Source organism: Gnatocerus cornutus, chromosome 1 (genome assembly GCF_029298725.1).
Source record: "Gnatocerus cornutus isolate USDA-ARS CGAHR chromosome 1, icGnaCorn1.1, whole genome shotgun sequence".
In the NCBI taxonomy this organism is placed as follows: Eukaryota; Metazoa; Arthropoda; class Insecta; order Coleoptera; family Tenebrionidae; genus Gnatocerus; species Gnatocerus cornutus.
This window is the reverse complement of record NC_142233.1, coordinates 31,218,729-31,239,441: the sequence shown is the minus strand read 5'-3', so window position 1 is coordinate 31,239,441 and position 20,713 is coordinate 31,218,729. Positions and strand designations below refer to the sequence as shown.

At 35.7% G+C, this 20,713-nt stretch overlaps 2 protein-coding genes across 3 annotated transcripts in view; both read left to right on the top strand.

Annotated features, from left to right (window-relative positions):
- Positions 1 to 605: 605 nt before the first annotated feature.
- Positions 606 to 1,971, top strand: LOC148181593 (CLIP domain-containing serine protease HP8-like). Its single transcript, XM_088049862.1, has 6 exons — positions 606 to 717; positions 763 to 1,056; positions 1,105 to 1,210; positions 1,258 to 1,406; positions 1,449 to 1,564; positions 1,611 to 1,971. The coding sequence occupies exons 1-6, from the start codon at positions 672 to 674 to the stop codon at positions 1,890 to 1,892; spliced, it is 993 nt and encodes a 330-aa protein (XP_087905988.1). The 5' UTR covers positions 606 to 671; the 3' UTR covers positions 1,893 to 1,971.
- A 2,645-nt stretch (positions 1,972 to 4,616) lies between these two features.
- Nox (NADPH oxidase) overlaps positions 4,617 to 20,713 on the top strand; it is a 54,009-nt gene continuing 37,912 nt past the window's right edge. For both annotated transcript variants that reach the window (XM_088050074.1, XM_088050073.1), the window contains exon 1: positions 4,617 to 4,994. In XM_088050074.1, coding sequence (XP_087906200.1) covers positions 4,776 to 4,994 — 219 coding nt within the window. In that variant the 5' untranslated portion in view covers positions 4,617 to 4,775. The remainder of the gene's footprint in view (positions 4,995 to 20,713) is intronic.

Below are 20,713 nucleotides of genomic sequence, written 5' to 3'. Positions count from 1 at the left end.
ACTGTTAAATTTTATCTAAAAGCAAGCTCAAATCTTAATTTTTTCTTGCTTCTAGGTGATAAGGTCAAGGTTAGCCTACCAAAGATAAGTACCATCACTTCAAACTTCATTCAACAATGTTTGCATCAACTTTCTTCACTTTACTTCTGTCGTTCACAAATTCTTCTATTTCTTTTGATTGTCATCTCGCTTTTTCTTGCAAGATTTCTAAAAGTAGTACTGGAAAATGTGTCTCTGGTAGACTGTGCTGCTCTAGTACCACAAAAAAACAATCTGAATGTCGAGCCCACAAGATGTGTTGCCCATTGTGTTCTTTACTACCTTCAGTTAACTTAACAAATCATTTCCTTCCTGAAGAAAAATGTGAAACTAGTACTGATTAAAAATTTATGGTGGTATATATAATGGTTTATAAAAACGCTGGAGGTCCTTTAATGTTAAAATCCGAGAAATGGTACGTTGTTGGTATAGTTTCCTTCGGATTCAGCAACCCATGCGGTGGTGAAAACAAATTAACTATGTACACCAGAGTCATTAAACACATCAATTAGATAGTCGATAACATCAAGAACTAATGCATGTAAACAAAGAAATAAAGATGTTAGAACGCCATTTCTTATCAGGGGTTATCACCAATAACACAACAGTTGCTGTCTGTGCGCTCTAAAATCATGTTATTCCTTCTCTTCCTCCTAATTTTCACTTTCTCGGCTGCTGGTAAGTCTCTAAACTGTTGAAAACTGTCCAAAGATAGTATTTTAGACGAGGGCTGTCTCACCCCGACTCAACAACCCGGAAAATGCGTCTTAATCAATCATTGCCCTCATTTACTATCATCAGTCCTTCGCAATCAAACAGACTCTAAAGGTCACATCAAGAAATCGCATTGTGGATTCGAGTCGTTGTTTTTCCCAAAAGTCTGTTGCCCCCTCGAAGCCGTGAAGTATTTCGAAGAAGGGGGTGCCATCTCCCAAAACCAGCACGCGACGAAGTGTGGTTTGCACGAACCGGATAGTCCTGCAGATCCGTGGCTGGTGTCGTTAGAATACGAAAAAAGTAAGTATCGTATCGAGTGTTAAAAAAACTAGAAAAGAAATGTCACAGATAATCGGGAAAGGGAATTCCTCTGTGCTGGAGTTCTTATAAACAAGCGATATGTGTTGACAGCCGCCCATTGCATTAGAGGACAGAACGTGCTAAATTACAGACTGTAAGTATAGCCAAAAAAAGGGTAGAAAAAAAATTGGGGTTTTCCAGTGTTAATGTGCATTTGGGGAAATTTAACGAGTCGTTGGTGGTACCAGTGGACGGTACGACAGTCCACGAAGAGTATAATCCGTACAACGCCAACCAATATAATGATATTGCGTTGGTACGCCTGAAAAACAAAGTCAATTTCAAAGACGGTAAGTCGTACCAACTTAAATCCGAGTTAAACTTTAATTTAGGGGAGGTTCGTCCCATCTGCATTCCTGGAGATAATAAGAAGGACTTTGTAAGAAAAACACTGTCGGTGACAGGTTACGAAAAACATGGAGAAGGGGCCAAAAAGCGTGATGGAGTTGTAAGTTTTCGTGGTGAAAAAATGTAGAAATAATTTGAAATTGTAGGCCACAGTCTGGGAGAATAGTGAGTGTCATTTAGCGTATCACATTACAGAAGTCAGATTGAGGGATTCCCAGATTTGTGCCGGAGGTAGAAGACTGCATTACCGACACTCGCATCGTATTGATCTTGGGGGAGTTTTGATGCACGTTGGTAGAGATAACTCGTACACTGCTGTGGGGATTTTGTCTTTGGAGGCGTCCTGTTGTAACAAGGACAATTATCCGAAGGTTTACACGAGAATTGGGAGTTATATCGAGTGGATTTTCGCCAATTTGAAGGCGTGAAACATAAATTTTATTGTATTTATCATTCGTATACACTTAGATTTAGAGCATGTGAGTTAATAAACGACATGACGTTCGATTTCCGAGTCTTACTCAATCACAAATTTTTCATTTTCCCCCAGTCTTTAATTAAATATTCCTCCTTCATGAATGTCTTCCAGCCTCATAAATCAACAAGCTCATCTCATTTGTAACTTTCAATGCATTTATTGGATTTGAGATTGTGAAAAACTGGATCTCTCCGATCGAGCCGTAATTATACCTATTGACATTCTAACGTTTCTACATTACAGGTTACAAGTATTAATGACTTCGGCTTCTTGGGACGACACATGAATGCCCGTTTTTACGACTTGTTCCAGTTTTATGACGTCGCTTTTTCTAACGAAAAAATTAACTGTAATTGTTATCGGTTATGGCAGGACAGCAATTAGAGAAATGTAAAAACGCATGCCACGATCCCGAGAACTCAACCGTAAAATGCTGGCGAAGAACTAATTGGGAGGTAATAAAATCAGAACCATAAACGCAACTTTGTGGTAAAAATAGTGTCGAAAAGAGGCGGGGCTGTTTAGTAGGAAATATAAAATTTTGGTGTCTTTATTATTTTACCCTAAAATAACTCTTCGAATTTAAGGAATGATAGGCAACCAACACTGCGCCCCAGCGTGGCGTGTGAGGTGTCTAACAATTTAGAATCTTCCTGCAAAAACTCGCGTTCTAAAACCGGACAAATGTAAAAACTCAGACCGGTCCGAGATAAGGCAAGCAATCAACCCGATCGCTTCTAATTATAAAAATCGAATGTTAATTACGAAAGCAATTAAAAACCGAACGGCGCGTGCTGCTGCAAAAACGTCTTATGTAACGGAGATGGTCATCGCTTCCAGTTTAACTCCGAAGAATGGAAAAAAGTCGTGAAGCGCCCACACTCGCGATAAACGACATGTCAAATGGGCTACTGGTCTTAAGAGAATGGATTGGTCACAAATTCTTACCACATCCCTCTGCTTTGATCACCTTGAACCACTTAAAAAAGCGTAACACGTGGCTATTGGCTCATTGGCTCACTTAAAGTGACATTATCGGGTTTAATAATGGCTGAAATGCATTGTGTGGTCGGTTTTTATTTGCTCCCTTAGGCCAAGTTATGCCGTGGATGATAATTTCAGTGTGATTATGAAAAATTGGGTAATCACCTTGGGAGAGTAAAAAGTGGAGAAGCTTGAAGAGCTGCGGTTCATTAGTTCGGAGTTTTGAGGAGAGACTGTTGCTAAAAGCTATAAATTTTGCTCGTTAGTGTCAGAGCTTTTGCCATTGTATTCAAAAATAGCCCACTAAAATGCGTTGCTTCCAACAATGTTGCTCTCTGTGGAGCTAGAAATATCTATGCCGATCACAATGATCTCGACGTAATTTTTTTGGTGCCGCCACTAATAAAACCTATTCTTCCCAGTATTATTGTTAGAACGTATAAAACCATTGTAACGACCGCTAAAATAAACACAATTGTTGAAACCAACAGTCACATTTGTTATTATTTTTAAACACGTTCATTGACACACCATCAATCCGCGAACATCGCAAAGGTCAGATCACAACGTCTCTTCTTGTACAATTCAAATACCAATTGTTTGTACTCTCCGAGCTGTTTCTTAAACTTTGAATAAAATTACAATAAATTCCAACGACCCGTTTCAGCGATAGGAGAAATTTAAAGGTTCTCTAATTCCGTTGGGTTTACTACAGTGATTTACGGAACGGATTGTTTATTGTTTCGGTCATTTGTTTGCGATTTTACGTCATTTGTACAAATGAGAGTCGGCAGCTATAAATGAAGTGTGTATTCTGGGAACTGCAACTTTGGGCTCGGGTTTCGGCGAAATTCTAACGCGATTTTCCAGATTTTGACACACATTTCGGCCAAAATTTAGAGTCATTATTTTAAGTAACAGAATTAACACCGCTTTAGCGCTTTTGGCACGTTTTATTTCAGTCATTACAACTTTGTTTGACATCCATTTTGTTAATTATGATAATTGACACAATTCTAGAAATTCGTTTCACTCTGAACGTTTAAGCAAAAGTGGAATTTTCAATTTGACTTGATTGTGTAAAAACGGGTTGCAGGGCTCTTTGGAATTTGATTTGTGTTGGTATAGGTAACTCTGCCTGTCAACTCAAAGTGTCACTTAAACGGGCAAAGATGTCATTTTGACAGGGCCTACTAGACTTGGCTTTTCGAACTTTTATGATGTCATTATCACTCGTTGAGAGTGTTGTTGTTGCGCGTCTTTATCACCCAAAATTGACATATCCTCATTTATTACTGTCTTGAAAACGCTCATCGCCTAACTCTGACTGAAAATTGACGTGTTAACATGACATTTTAATGATAATGATCATGATTCAATAAAAATTCACGATCACGTTGATATTAAGTCTGTAAATGATGTCAAAACGCGCACTGAATGACATTGATCAAATATCACAGTGGTCTTCGTCTTATCAGTATTTGCCCCAAAAATTTTCCTCTAAAAACCCGTTCGGTTCATGAAGAATGCGCGAGGATGAAGATTCATCTCATCTTTCTTCAAATAGAATTTCTTCATCCAGCATCCCACTTTCGCTTTCATCTCTTCACCTGACGTCACATTCCCGCCATCGAAACGAGGTGAAGACCTGTCAACTTTCGTTTTGACAAGGGCGAAGCACTGCCACTCTAGACCTTGAGACCTAGTGCAGTGGTGCAAACCGCCTCTCGCTTCCCACCCTAAGAAGTGAGTGGAACGTCCTACTACAGCGATCAGTTCTGCGTTGATTGAGCATCCAAGAACCATCTCGTAGCATCGCGAGTTTTGTGTTTGTTGATGGTGAGTGAAAATGGTGGGTGCGGAAGAGACGCGTGTCGCCGTCGGCGTCGGGACGCCCGCCGACGGCTCAGTTCGCGATACGAAGCCCGTGTGCGTGCCCATGTCCACGATGGAAGAAGAGAATTTAAGGGAGAGATTGCATTTAGCACAGTTGAAACAATGCGGGGAGATCGTCGGGGAAGAACAGAAGTACACCAGGGATACTTTCCGCAGGCTCTTCCAAGGAAAGGTTAGATTTAAACTCGCCACGCAATGAAGCAAGCGCACGTCACTACCAATAACAAAATCCGATTCTTCAAACAATCGAATATTCATGAAGCACATAAATCCAACTGTCACTTTCAATTTTATGCAAATTCGGAGGATGGGATAATTACCGGACTGAATTTGAAGATCGAGAGGTATTCGATTACTAATTTGGATGTGGCGATAAAACTGTTACTTTGCTGAGCATTAACAGTAAAGTCGACAAAAAACTGCTTACGACTGTAATCTCCGTCACCAAAAAAAATGTGGCTTTCAATTATCGAAAGCTGCGGCGCGCTCCGGATGAAATTACTTTCGACAGGATATTCATAAGTATTTATATAAATGAAAATACTCCGCGTTGACGCTCGTTTCCGTTGTATGCACGGGTCCTAATTTCAACAACAATTAAGCACAATGGCGGTAAAAAAAATAATTTTGTAAAATATGTTAGTATAGTTCGTACAGTGAGAGTTTGAATGACAGAAAGTCACTAAATCTACGCAATAAAAAGTGTTCCATACGCGCGAATTTTAAAATAACAAAGTAACCCCAGTTACAGACAACCCTGTCAACCCATTTCGCGTAGGAATTTAGTGTTTTTAGTGTATTTTGTAGCATAATTTGCTGCCAACCTATACATATGTCAACTGTCGAAATATCCCAATCTCTCACCGGATATACTATAGCTCCGATTCGACAGCTTGAACTGTCAAACTTCAAAATATATCAATTTATTAATACTTTGTCGTATTTGTGGAGATTCAAAACCAGTTGAACCAAGTTAGTTTATTTAGTGTCATTTAATTTTACTATATTGAGCTAAATTCACTATTAACTAATTTAATACCTTTAATTCTGTTCATACCGATTTCGTTCAGTTAAATGAAGCTCATTTTAATGCACCCAAGTTATTTGAGATCGTAATTAATTCTCTTACAGTTCAATTGATCTTGAATAAGTTAAATTAGTAAAAGTTGTAGGCGCCAAATTTGAAATGTGACTTTGTGATTTTTTAAAACTCTTGCAATTCCTACGGGATGTCAAACAAAAACTGTTACATTTGTCAAATTGTCATGAAATTGTGGGAGCTTAAGAAATAAACTTGTTTTTGTTACTTTTATTATGATATTTTGCTATTAGTAAAAATCTTTGTAAATCGGTAAATTCTCTGCAGAAAAAATGACGTATAGTTCGTTTAAAAAAAAAACACCAACGCCCCTTACTTCCCCTACTTTACAACCGGAAACGTTGTCTAGGGAGATTTTTGGTGAGAAAACAAATGTCAAATTCGTGAGCTTTCTGAAAACGCAGTTTTTGGGTTAAAAATGTGTTTTTGACAACCTCTTGGATTGCAGATCAAAGGATTAAATAGTGAAAAGTGTCGGCACAGCCTGACAAGCCGTTTTGTGTAATCAAATTGTCAATTAGATAACTAACCTTTTGGATTTTATCACTAAACAGTCACCATCGACGAGAACTTTACAATCGGTTTAGATTGCAAATATTCACTTATTTCTATATTTAAGGTTGGAATTTTGATGGGACCTTGGAAATTTTATGATGACAAGGTTGGCATAATTGTCCCTCCAGAATTTGACATTTCTCAATTTTGACATAAAATTTGGTGTGTATCAAGATTACGTAATTAATTAGTGAGTGCCAGCCCTTAAGGTGTTTCAAGTGAAGTGAAATTTTCATTAGGTCCAACTGCTGTTTAAAAAAGGTAACAAATTGAATTTTGACAAATTACATTGACGGAACTTTTACGATTGTCTTTTGTACTTTAAAACTCAATTACTTAACACCACCATTGCAACAGGAACGAATTACACGATTAAAATGTGATATTTGTGATCTTCGGTGAACATAACCTAAACCAACTGTACTTACTGTCTATTTTATTTCAGTTACTCCAAATTTAAATCTGTTTTAATTACTTTTTCGAAAATTAGTAAAATTAGTTAAATTAGGTCTAATTTAGCCATCTTGATTCGTTTTTGTTTTCTTTAATCAAATTAACTGTGGCAGATTTGTACAATTAACATCAAATTTACCAATTTAGTCAATCTTTAATGTAGTAAAAGTATAATTTAATTTTTAATTAATTCAGACGAGTTTGGAGCATTAAAATCTATACTTATAGGTTTCAGTTTCAGGTTTTCTCTATAATTACACCGACTAATTAATTTCGGATCATTTTAATTTAAAACTCGGTGTCTTTAAGTGAATTTAATTAAGTAGAAGAAGTTTTATGAAGTCACTATCACAATTTGTAAAAACAATTAAGTACTTGCAAATTATGTGCATAATTAGGTTCACATATTCACATAAATTTCCATAGTTACTTGACAAAATACCATTATAATTAAATGTGTAATTAATTACATTACAGCGCAGTTATAAAATTAAATTTCCCAAGCAGATAATTGACAAGTGATAGAGTTTCCGAGCGGATCAAAAACTGCTTCTACGATATGACAAACTTTTGCGATAATTCGGCTTCTTTTAAGACCCTTTTCGGTCTCATTATCCGAGCTGAAATTTGTCGTCGTTATCTCCGAATGAAAATCACTCTCATTAATACCATAACTGGTGTAAACGCATTAAAAATCCTCGCAATCTTAAAAGCAGCGACTAATTGTAATGACACATCGTCATTTTACGATATCACAAAACAAACTGAAATTGCGCAAGCGGTCGATTTCCAAAACCTGAAAATCTTGACATTACAGCACAATGTAGACGCTCATTAAAACTTTAATTAATTAAAGGTACACGATCTTAAATTGTTCTAATGTTTTATTCAGCGGCGCAAAAAGGGCGATAGATAATAACGCGGAGTGGCGGACCTTTCGAGCCGGATCTAGTAAAACCGCGCGACACGTTGGAAGTGTGCGTGAAAAAGCCGTCGAGAAAGTCGGCATTTTGCGCGATTTTCCCATAGATGCAAGCAATTAATTTAATTATCGTCCATCAGCTTTATGACGCGAGAGTAAAGAGAGCGAAGAGAAGGTCAGGAGAGTTAATTATTACATAATTGATATCTGACGGTTTAACAAATACGGTTATAATTGCAAAACGTCGGTATCGGCTGCATCTTCACGATTAATAGCGGCGAAAAAGAAGACTTGTGGCTTTGATAGTATTGCAGAGATGCAGGTGCAGTGGCGGAGAAAACCACTCGGTCCGGTCCTCACCTCGCACTGTTCCCGATAAAAATAGCAGTTTAAGAGAAAACAATCCGATAGAAACTAAATTTTGTGTATCAACAACATCGAAAATACTTTCGGTTTATTTAAACTGGAGGTTAAGTTTACGGAGATATAAATCGGCGGAATTTATTATCGTTGCTCGCAACACGCCCGAAATGGGAACTTTTTGTGCTTATGACGAATAAAATTTCGAGCTTTGAGAGTGCCGCCGCAGCACGAAAATTTATAAGCCTCCTTCTAGGTGGTCCCCTTTTTGGTTTTCGTGCCCCGAGCGGTGACGATTTTATCTAAAAGGTTGCGGTAATTTCGGGACCTATTATTAAGTCGAAAAGTCGCAAGTGTAATGACATGGATGTGAAGGGCGTGCATGTAATGTAATTGAGGTGCGATGAAGATGTTCTTGTTTCTTGCCGGAATGACGCTTCATGATAAAGTGGTAGGATGGTTCTTGTTGCTGGTTTTGCGCTGGCAGCTTGTTTGTCCAAACTGCGAAATTTGACTGCTAAAGTAGCGGGAATTAATGGGAGAAAACCAGGCGAGTGATGGCTTTAAGTAAATAATTGCCCTCAGTGCCGGAGGTTACCACTGGAGAGACCTTTGGAATTTCAAATACGTTGGTAGCACTGTTTGTTTTCGCAAAACATCACTTGACGGTTTTGGGTTAAACGCTAATTTATGTCAGTGCTGCCAATATTGGAAGATTGAAAACAGACGCTAAGTTTCAGACAATAAATTTGGCGATCTTATATGAACATGAAGATTTCAAAGGTAATTTCGATGAATTTGAAATGTTTAACGCACAAAAAAGTGTTGAAAGAAGATTTTTAGGACGTTAAAGATCTAAAAATCAGAATTAATTGTCCAGAAACTTGAGAAAATAGCCAACTATTAAAATAAAATTAAAACTTAAAATCCAATCGACGAATTCAAAACTTAACACCTAAAAACTACAAATCTACTTCTACCTGGATCTGGAAAAACTTGAAGAACTGAAAGAAAATAAAAGATACAAAAAATGTATACAAACTTTTTGAAAATTGTTTGCAGGATTAGAAGAGCTTAAAGGACATAAAAGATTTCAAAAATTTGAACAAGAAATAAAATTTTTAGGAATTTAAAAATTTTAGGGCGAATCAAATATTTTCTATCATCAAATTTCGTAATTCAAGTAATTTTAACGCAAAAACAATGAGATTTGGATACAATATTACCTTAAACGTGTTTGTGGTATGTAATGAATTAGAAAATTTTTGAGCATGAAATAGAATTTTGAGAAATGTTATTTTTATGGCAAACCAAATATTTCGAACTTTTTTTATCAAATTTCCTAATTCAGTTAATTTTAATGCAAAACAATAAAATTTGGAGGTGATATTTCATTGGACATGTCTGTTGTTTATACTAATTTAAAAAAATTTTGAACAAAAAATAGAATTTTTAGGAATTTAATTTTTAGGGCGAACCATATACATATTTCGATTTTTTTTATCAAATTTTGTAGTTTAGGTAATTTTAACGCAAAAACAATCAAACTTGAAGGTGATATTGTATTGAACATGTCTGTTGTCTATACTAAATTAGAAAATTTTTAAACAAAAAATAAAATTTTTAAGATAGTAATTTTTAGGGCGAGCCAAATATTTTGATTTTTTTATCAAATTTCGTGGTTTAAATAATTTTAACGCAAAAACAATGAAATTTGAAAAATTGAACATGTTTGCTGTTTATAGTGAATTAGAAAATTTTTGAACAAAAAATAGAATTTTTAGGAATTTAATTTTTAGGGCGAACCAAAATATTTCGAAAATTTTCTATCAAATTTCGCAATTCTGGCAATTTTAACGCAAAAACAATGAATCTTTGATATGTTTGTTGTTTATATTGAAATTTTTGAATAAAAAATAGAATTTTTAGAAATTTTATTTTGAGAGAAACCAACGATTTCGTATTTTTTATATTAAATATTAACACAAAAACAATGAAATTGAAATAAAGTGATATATTTGACATGTTGGTTATCTATACTGAATTTGAAAATTTTTGAACAAGAAATAATATTTTTAGACATTTTATTTTAAGGGCGTGCCAAATATGTATTTCTAAGAACTAGAAGACTACAAGATCATACAGAGTAAGAAAAAACAAAAAGATGCAAAAACTTATAAATCCAAAAAGGATCAGACGAATTCCATATGTCCATATGAATGAAAAACAATAGAATAAATGATTTAATACATTTGAAAGATCAAGATGAAACAAAAACATGGAGCAAAAAACTTAAATACCAAAATATCACATTGACAAACGAAATATTTTGCCGAAATTTGAACAGAACAAAACGAGAGACCCTAAGATGAATTTCACTGTTGGTACCTCTGAATCAGTTTGTGAGTTCTGCTCAACCTGCTGGTGTCGACGGGGTTCCCGACATTTTTTTAAGTTTCCGAGCCACATTTTCTCATAAAACTGAGAACTCGCTTTCGAGTCCCCGGGCGCATCCTGCGGCCATCCTTTGTTGTGACCGGTGTCTATGTCTAATGACGCCATTTAAGAGCTGAAAGCCCGCCGTGTCTGCATTCTCGTCACGAAAATAGTCCGTTTCATTAGAAAAGTAATTGTGGATCCCAGTAGGAGCCCGTTTCGTCCGATCATTAACGATGATTTAACATTTATAATGTAATGAATATCATCACCTAGCATTAGAGTTTATCCTTGTACAGCTACCGGAACGATAAGGCTACCTACATGAATAATTAACCTACTTGGGGCACCTTCGGCTAATTATCCAATACTAGTTATGGTCCAGGGCGTGGTCACAGAAAGCACCATTCGCACCTGACTCTTAATTTGGCAATAAGTCATCCTTGGCTCCCTGTGCGCATTTTGCATGCCAACCGAATAATTCGATGAAATCGGCTGCTGGGTCTGAAAATTAATATTATGCTGGACAATTGTGATGCTCGTAAATCCACGGGTAATGAAAACGAGTCAACATTTAGAACGTTTGTTTTCGCTGGGAGATCACGCGAACCAATTACCAGACGGTTGCGGACAGCAGTAAATACGGCACGACAGAATAAATTAGAGGGAATGAGGGTGGACAGGAATGGGAAGTTTAAGACGCTTGTTGTCGAGACGGAGGAGACGCTAATTGGACGCTAAATCCGTGCGAAATTTGCTCGCCTTATCAGCACAGTACCACCTCATTAGCTCCCACTTCAAACCCATAACTCGCGCTCCAGTAAACTCCCAAAATTACGACTCCTGCGAGGTGGTACCGTAGCAGCTGCCAAAGCGAATTGCCTCGTTTTTCTAACATAAAAATCGCCTCCACAGAGGCACATAACGAGGATAATGATTCCCGTGCGGTTATGAATGGGACAAAATTACACGAGATGTCGTTATAGCTCATTACGTTAATTGCAGAGTTGACAGAAGCTGAATAATGAGTGAGTCGTCAAAGTAACGATGTTTTAATTCATTATATTAAACGCCGCAATTACCGCGAATAGAAGAGGGATTAAGACAGAGCCTTGGGGAACAACAAGCGTTTTTTCGCCTGCGATCGTAAACAAGTCGTCTCCACCTGAATCGAAAATATCTCCGCGGTGTCCAAACACGCTGGTTCTATTTCGGTGACTGCAAAGTCAGTAAATTGTGCTTAATTAAACAATGTAAAAATGATCGGAATCCAAGCTCGAGCCATAAAATGAAAAATTCACAAGAATGACGGAACAAATGGGTTCTATGCGGTCTGAGATCATTAAGAAATTGTTAATTCGAGGCATTTGTGGATAGAATCGAAGGTTTCGTGGATGGGAGGCTATTAAATTTAATTTAAATTTTATGGAAAACTGGTCATGGGTTTAATTGACTTTTATGATGAAGAGATATTTGGGATGTTTCGAAAAATGTTGCGCGAGATAAGGTAAATGGTAAAAGCAACTACATATTTGAATATGAATATTCTAACAGATAAGACTGAATTTTTGTAGAAATCTATTAGTATTAGTACTATAATAGTTTTCCAAAATTTTCTTAAATTAATAGGTATTTAAGTTAAAAAAAGAAGTTTCCTTAGGGGGACGTTTTGCTATAACGGTTGGTGGAATGTTATTTGACTGTCAATATATGACGTTTATTATAGAATCACTTTCATAGTTTTGACGCAATTAATAGGATTGACTTTTTTTTTTAGATATAATTATTTTCAAATTCAATTTAAATGCTAAAGTAATGAAATTTAGGGACAGTATTTTCGTAGACAAGTTTGTAATTTTTTAAAGAAACAGAATTTTTAGAAATCTTATTTTTGAGACGAATACCAAATATTTTCAAAATTTTCTTTCAAATTTTAAGACTTTATTGTCTTCAACATGTTTGTTGTTTGCAATAAATTAGAAAAGTTTCGAACAAGATATAGAATTTTTCGAAATTGTATTTCAAGGCGAACCAAATATTTCCAAAATCTTCTATCAAACTTCACAATTCAGGTATGTACTTTAAGCGTAAAACCAATGAAATTTGGAGACGTTATTACCTTGGATATGCTTGTTGTTTGTGCACAATTAAAATTTTTTTTTAACAAAAATCATAATTTTTAGAAATTTAATATTGATATTTGGAGCGAAATTTTAACGCAAAATCAATAAAATCTGAAGACGTTATTACATTGAATAGGTGTGTTGTCTGTGCCAAATTAGAAAATTTTTGAACAAGAAATAGAATTTTTAGAAATTTTATTTTTGGGGTGAACCAAATATGTATTTCAAAAATTTTCCATCAAATTTCGTAATTCAGGTAATTTTATCGCAAAAATAATGAAATTTGAAGACAATATTACTTTGGACATGTTTGTTGTTTGTAATGAATCGAAAAATCTTGAACAAAAAATAGAATTTTTCGAAAATATATTTCAAGACAAACCAAAAAATGTGTATTTTTAAAATTTTAAAGAAAATTTTGTATAATTTTAACGTAAAACTAATAAAATTTAGAGACGGTATTACTTTGGAAATGTTTGTTGTCTGTGCGAAATTAGAAAATTTTTGAACAAGAAACAAAATTTTTAGAATTTCATTTCTTGGGGCAAACCAAATATTTAATGTAGGTAATTTTACCGTAAAAACAATGAAACTTGGAGACGGTATTACCTACCTTGAACATGTTTGTTGCTTGAATTAATTTATGTGTATTATTTTATGAAATGTCAAACCAGTGCTGCCAATACGTAGAAGAAAAAACAAAATTTAAGTCATTGTCAAGAGTTCCAATTATAATCCAAACGTGATAAAACAACACCAACCAAAATCCATTAATTGAAACCTTCACTCTTCAAAATGACCCATTTGACACAATCATGTTAACCCCGACTACTTCATTCCTTTCCAGTAGTACTACCATCTAAGCACTAATCTTCTTGTCACGACTGAAACAAAGCCTCTTGATCTTTTCCATTTCAAATCACAGCAGTGATTGAAGCCTGGACTTGTCAATAGCCGGTACTAACATACCATTAGTACCAAACCGAGAAAACAAGTTTTACAGAGTTTGATAAACTTTCCTCGAAGTGTCCTGCTTTTGCCGCCCCACGGTACCGCCAAATGAAGTCATTACCAAAACCGCAATCACGTACCATTTAATGGTATTCTTTCTTTTTTGTTAATGCAGACGACTTCCATTCATATTTGTCGATGCCGGCGGTGACGATGCACGCTGAGCTCGTCTTGATTTATGTAGTACCAAAGAGTGCAACATAATGTGTGTTGTAATATGTTGCAGAGCTTCCAATAACCATCGTAATTACTTTTCTGTGCGTTACCATGTCCAGATGTCGATATTTTGATTAATTGCGGTACTACTTCAATGTGGTACTGTAATTAAGAATGTTTGAAGAATCTTTTTGTTGGTGCAAATAGCTTTCAATGACAATGGAGTAGTAGTACCGTTGTTTGATTTTCCGCCTCCTAAGTTCATTAGACGTCCAAATTACGCGAACATCTGTTCCGGTACTACCAATTTAATAAACTCATTGATTCCTGTCGTGTGTCAGATAAATGGACGAAAATTATACTACAGTCTAATGCCATCGATTCATCATCGAACTTGATTAGCCTATAACATGGTTCTTCTGATTAGTTATTAATCTCGTAACTTACGATCTCAGGTAATGATAACAAATCGATTACGTGAGAAAAACAGCGTATTATACCAGTCAACACCTGCCCACATTAGAAGCGGTCCGATTTTCGCCCAACAATTAAGATTTTCGCCGTGACGCAAATCTGACTTTTAATTGAGCAATAATTTGTAAATATTTGACATTTAATTTATTTTCACGCGTTAGAAAATCAATTAAATTCTTATCACGATACCAGACAAGCTATTAGGGATATTTCGGCGACTTTCACAATGACTAATGGAGCTGGACGTCGCTCCGGTCCTGGCTAATTACTAATCATCGCGGTGTTACTTAAACAAATCGCCTTCTAACCTGAGAAAGGTCGCGTCGATAAATTACCAAGTTTTTTTCTAATGATATAATTACAGAGTGTTTGTTTTTGGGCGGTTTCGACATTGAGGGATGAACTTGGGCTAGTTAACAGCGAATCTACTGGCTCATTCCGTTTAATCGCGCCTCCAATTACGGTAATTCCCAAGGAAGTTGTAATTGTGGTGAATTGGAATTTTTTCCGTTAATTGGGCATTTAATCACGGCGGCGCAAGTTTTACAGGGCGTAGATTCGGAGAAGCATTTTAGCCCAAATTAAAATCGTAGCAAAAAATTCGTCAGCCTAAATTCCGAGCGAATTGGCTGTTGCGTCGATTTGTAATGGCTCGAGATCCAAGTTTAAGTACTCATTAAATTATTACCAAATGTTAACACCAGCGTCTAGGCCTGAAGACAAATTTTTCTGCCCGTAAAAGTCGACACCGTGAAACCCGAGAGCCTTCACAACTTTGGTGTTATCTCAGCGAACCTGGCAGGCAATTTCCACGAGTTCCGCGCAAATTTCCATTTAATTAAATCAGAAATGTTAGACGCGGGTTGAGACCGAAGATAGCACTTTCGAAGCCTATAATGTTCTTTTGAGTTTAAGATAGCTGTTTTCATTCTCGGACTTGTTTTCGTCCGCCAACGGCCTCTTACGCAACTGCTAGTTTGTGTCAATTAAAACCGATCCAAGCAATAAAAAAGCGCGTTTGATATAAATTCGCGTCGGACGTTTACGATAACTTAATTATATTGGGCCGTTAAAACTAGAAAAGATCCAAGTTTGCCTCATTTGAATATTGAACTCTAACTGCTCTATAAATTTCCACTGACTGGATAATAAGCTCTGTCTTTTCCTGAAAATTTTCGGCACCTTTTTAGCTCAGCGTGGGCACTAATGCTTCTAATTATGTCGCTTTCGAGAAGAAGAAGACAACATCGATATTAGTCGGGTTCTATAACCTGAGGATTATTTCGCAGTTTCAGGCGATAATCTCCTCGTAAATTCGCCAGGTTATGCTCTGCGACCGGTTCGATTGGACTCTGGCAATTTGACGCAAATTAGCAAAGCCAAAATTGGGGGATAAATTATTTTTAAATTTCGTAGTGAGACCAGTGGAAATCCGATTTTCTCTCTCGCCACCTAGATAAGTCCCCTCCGCGCAATTTAAAGACAATTAAACCCGTAAACGGCCACCATTTACGCAATTCCATGTTTACCATCTAGCGAACTAGATCAGACCAAATGGGTTTCGTGTTCCGATTCCATGAATGAACCGGTGATAAATCGCCTCGCTTACAAAACTATCTAGAAGCTTTTAATGGACCCATTGTTAGACGATTAGCAACGACGGTCGTCGTGGGCGGCCATGGACCGATTGATTAATCCGAACGAAACACTGTTTTATTAATCAACGATTAAGTTTTAAGTGTCAAATATGTACAAATCCAGTCCAACAAGGTCAAGGTCGCGTCTCAGCTCGCATTTACCAGTAATTGCAGGTTTCAGATGAAAAATTCCTCCGGAATATTAGACCAACTGACGTTTGAACAAATATGTAATTTTAAATTTAGGGCGACCACCCGGAGTCGCCCGGAATCGACCCAAGTGTCGATGATTTTGATTTGGAAACTTGTCCGATGCCGTTTATGGTAAGTTATTTGAATCTGCGGCGTTTTTATCCATCAACGGTGCTTTTTGTCTGGGACAGGTGTTGTGTAATTAGTGCGGAAAATGGTGACGCAGATTTATTAATTAAATTATGCTAATGAAGTCGCGGGGACCATGTAGGGCGCATCCTTTGCCAAACTGAATTAATCTAGTTGCCTGGAAACTTACAAGCGTGTGTCTGAGCTTGATGTTCAAACGTCAAATGGTTGCCAGATGTTGGGCAATGACAGATATCACGACATACGTTCGCGGTAACAGGCAACTAGATCATTCAATTGGTTCCGTACAACATTTTTGAGTAAGCGTCTCGTTAATTCCGCAATCTTTTTGTTTCAGGTAAGCTAAACGACCGCAATTATGTCTTCTTCAATAACGCATTCTTCATCCTTACCAAAAGGAAGATAACCTGGAGGACGACGTTTTAATTCCAGCAAATTACGGTAATTACCATCCACGAATAAAATCGAATTTGCATAGCTTAATTGATATGGAAACCATAAATCTTTTTTATCGGTGGCGTTTTTTCGCTCATGAAGATGACAACGGTGACGTAACTGTTACGATTACTAAAAAAATGAGAGAAAGTAACCTCGATATCAATAAAACTGGGATTAATTAATTTCTGTCGGCGGCGATTTCTTCATTTCTGGAAGCCCACGCCGTGGTACAAACCGCGGAAGATAATTTATTCGAATGTTTACTTGAAGCCGCCAATTAAATTAAATCTCCCATCCCAGTATTTATTAAAATCCAGGTCTAACTTACGACCACTTCTTCCTTTTCGTTAAGTTTTATCATCTCCGCCTCGAGGCCACAACACTATAAAACAAACACCGTCCCACCATCGTTGAATATTAATGTTTTTTTGCACTGCCTCATATTTTCGAAATGGGTGCAAGGCCGCAAATAAAACGAGTAAAGCTCGCGATTTATTAAAGCCGAGTCGGAGAGATATCAACGTTCGATCAGACCAGAAACCCTTCTTCTTTTTTTCTGCCAATGGGTGGGCTAGTCACGTCTGATGGGTGTTTACACAGAGCATTGTTAGTTATCATTAGTTACACTTTACGCTTCGATAATCTTAGCACAAAGCGCGAGATGTTGAGATTCTATTAGGTATTGTTGGGGCAAAAAAGAGCAATGAGAGTCGAGTTGAGTGATTAATTTTTTCCGTTTTTCTTCGGTATTCATAAATTTTACTTGCAGACGCTAATTAATTATGCCGGCTTTTAGTACGAGAGATATAAATGATGTTAGTAATGACGCAGTTTATCATTGAATACGTGGTGCTTATCAGGGAGCCGCTTAAGAGTGACAGTTATGGAGGTGTTAGGATCGAGATTTTGAAACAAACTCGAGAAAATTTGCCGAAATTTGGGACGTCGAAATGTTAACAACCTCATCTTAGTGTTAGCATTCTTTTAATTTTGCTGTTTTTATCTTGATTAGAGCAGAGAAATAGAGTTGTAGATTTGCATTATTTCTAGAATTCATTTGCATATTATCTTTCAAATAGTCATTAAACTTAAAAAAAAACAGTTTAAATTCCAAGAAAATGCTCCAATTAATTCTTAGAATAAATACAGAATCCGGCAACACTTGTGTCCACCCCTAAAATCGTCTTTAATTTTAAAGTTACAATTTTGAAAATTTGCATACGCTTATACAGGGTGATTTATAAAAAACGGCAGATGTTGTAGAATTATTATTTATGAACCGATTTCAATAATTTTAAAAACAAATTAAATGGTTTTTAATTTAAATTAATTTAATTTAAAAGTAGAACATATTACACATTTCGGAATCAAGAAAATTCATATCTTCCAAATTATGCAAAAAAAAATATGGGTGCTAATTTAAAATAAGAAAGTTGAATATCGCCCAAAAAATACTAAGACATTTAGAAAAATTTTAAATTCATCAGTTTATATTAAATTAAAAACCATTTAATTTGTTTTTTTAATTTTTAAATTCGGTTCATAAATAAAAATTCTACAACGCCTGCCGATTTTTAAAAATCACCCTGTAGTTGACAAAGCTCTAGAAGCTGACGTAAAAATTTGTTTTTTATCACTGATAGTTTTGGCGTCGCGACGCCTTAAAAATGTAATTTTTAGTTAATTGTGAGGGTTTGTAATATCAACGCCTAATTTAATTTTTTTTTCAATATAAATGTGTTAAAAATATCTCAGTTGCTCTGTTCTGCTCACAAAAACGCATTTTAAATTTGGAACTACAAAAAAATTCTCTGCAGGAATATTAAGGTTTAGATAGCGGTCGTGGAAACAAGTCAATTTGATTTTACAGGTTTGGTTCACAAAATCTCCTGCTAAAGAATGTAAAGCTAAAATAAAATACTTTCTAATCTGCACCAAATATGACAAAATCAAATTTATTGTTTCCGCTCCTACAATTTGGTGACAATTTGACAAATGTGACAGTATTTGCTTGACATGCTGCAGGAATTACAAGAGTTTTAAAAAGCAGCATTCTGTAAAGTGGTCTGCTAACTAACCGCTCAAGAAGCTGCATTTTGAATTTAGCGCCTACAAATTAATAAAAAAACAGTAAAAAAATGACGTCTCTAATATTACGGCCGCGACTGACTTCTCTAATTTCTCTAATTTCTTCGCACTTTTTTCTGAGCTTTAGATCAAGAATGCAAATTAATTTTAACGTTTTTTTAGAACAGAAATAAAAATTCCATTTAGGGACATTTTACTATTATTTTATTATTAGATGCTGTTAAAATAAGAACAATTTCTATAACAGTGTGACGTATTTTTGAGGAGTGTTTATGTATGTGTCGAATTTCTGTAAGTTTTTCTAAATTTAATAACAAAAGCTTTTAATATCCATTCACAAAACATAAAAGTTACTATGTTTGGCGATAAAAAATAACCCTAAGCGGAACAGTTGGTGAGATTGGTAACCAAATGGACATTTGACAATTATAATGCCAAAATTTCAAAATGAAATCTTTAATTTCGACTCACTTTGCAAGAAAGCGTAAGAAATAGATAATTTCTGCATTGGGAAGTTTCAACAAAAAGTTCTCTAAGGTAAACTAAAATTAAACAAACTGAACTGACATTGACAACAAACTTCAAAGTATAGTTCAGCCAAGTTGGTCTGAGCCACCATAGAAACTTAAAAATTTGTGGGCTACCGCAACGGGACAGCTTCAAAAGATTCTCAAGTGCACATAATGAGGGTTTATTTGCTCAAGTTTGCACCCTGCGATAAGCACAGCATCCCTAAACAGGACAGATGTCTCGTCATAAATGACAAAATACCGCAAACTGTCCGTTTGCGGTTGCCGCCTAATTTTTATGATTTTATGGTGGCTCGGACCAACTTGGCTGAACTAAACAGTCCCATGAAATGATGATTGAAAAGTACACTCTGATTTTACAGAAATCAAAGGTAACTTGATTTTTATGTTTTGTGAATAGATAATATTTGTTTTCGACAGGTGAATTTTTTACATTGCCAATTGGCTTCGTCCAAAAATAAAAATCTATTTTAGGGTGTTTGAAAACAAGGAATGCTGTAAGGTTTTTGGGATGCTTTTAGTGTAATTATGTTTGATTTTGGATGATTTTCAACAGTTTTCCCAGGTGCCACTGATTTTTTTTTGTGGTCTATTGATTTTCGAGTATTTTTTGGTCGCATAAAAAATTATGATTTTTGAAGAATTCATGTCTTTTGTCAATTGTTTGCTTTTGGAAAACATAAATTTTTAGCATTCTGTCTTGTTTTGTAAGGCGCCAAATATACCTCTTTGATTTGGTGTTGTTTTTCTTTTTTTTTGCATGAACCAGTTAGTCTGGGCCAGAAATAAAAAGCCATTTTGACGTGATTAAAAGCATGTTGTTAGTTTTTTAAGGCGTTCTTGAAGTAATTTTGCATTATTTTGAGAGATTTCAACAGTTTATTCGTGTGCCTAATTTTTGGTGGTCTACAGATATTTTGTATTTTGAGGTGCAGTTAATGCTTTTAGGTTTTTTTTGGCTGTTGACTTTTGGGGAAACAGCAAAATTTTTTGAATTTTGACTTGTTTTTTAAAGACGCTAAATGTCCAGAAATAAAAAGTCATTTTGGGCTGCTTAAAAACAAGGCATTTTGTAAGTTTTCTACGTCTTTTTCGGATGTTTACTTTTGGAAAAACAATAAACTTGTAAGACTCGACCCTGTTTTTCCATGTGCCCAATTTTTGGTGGTCTATAGATATTTAGATACTTTTAGAAATTATCAAAATTACAATTTATTCCCCAAACACCAAATTTGACAAAAAATGTTGATGCACGTTTCGATAGCAA

What these genes read in the sequence shown, in the direction of transcription:
- LOC148181593 (XM_088049862.1), top strand. Translation starts at nt 672, where the DNA reads ATGTTATTCCTTCTCTTCCTCCTAATTTTCACTTTCTCGGCTGCTG. An exon ending in CAAAGTCAATTTCAAAGACG is followed by an intron (nt 1,407 to 1,448) that starts GTAAGTCGTACC and finishes ACTTTAATTTAG; the next exon opens with GGGAGGTTCGTCCCATCTGC. An exon ending in CCAAAAAGCGTGATGGAGTT is followed by an intron (nt 1,565 to 1,610) that starts GTAAGTTTTCGT and finishes TTGAAATTGTAG; the next exon opens with GCCACAGTCTGGGAGAATAG.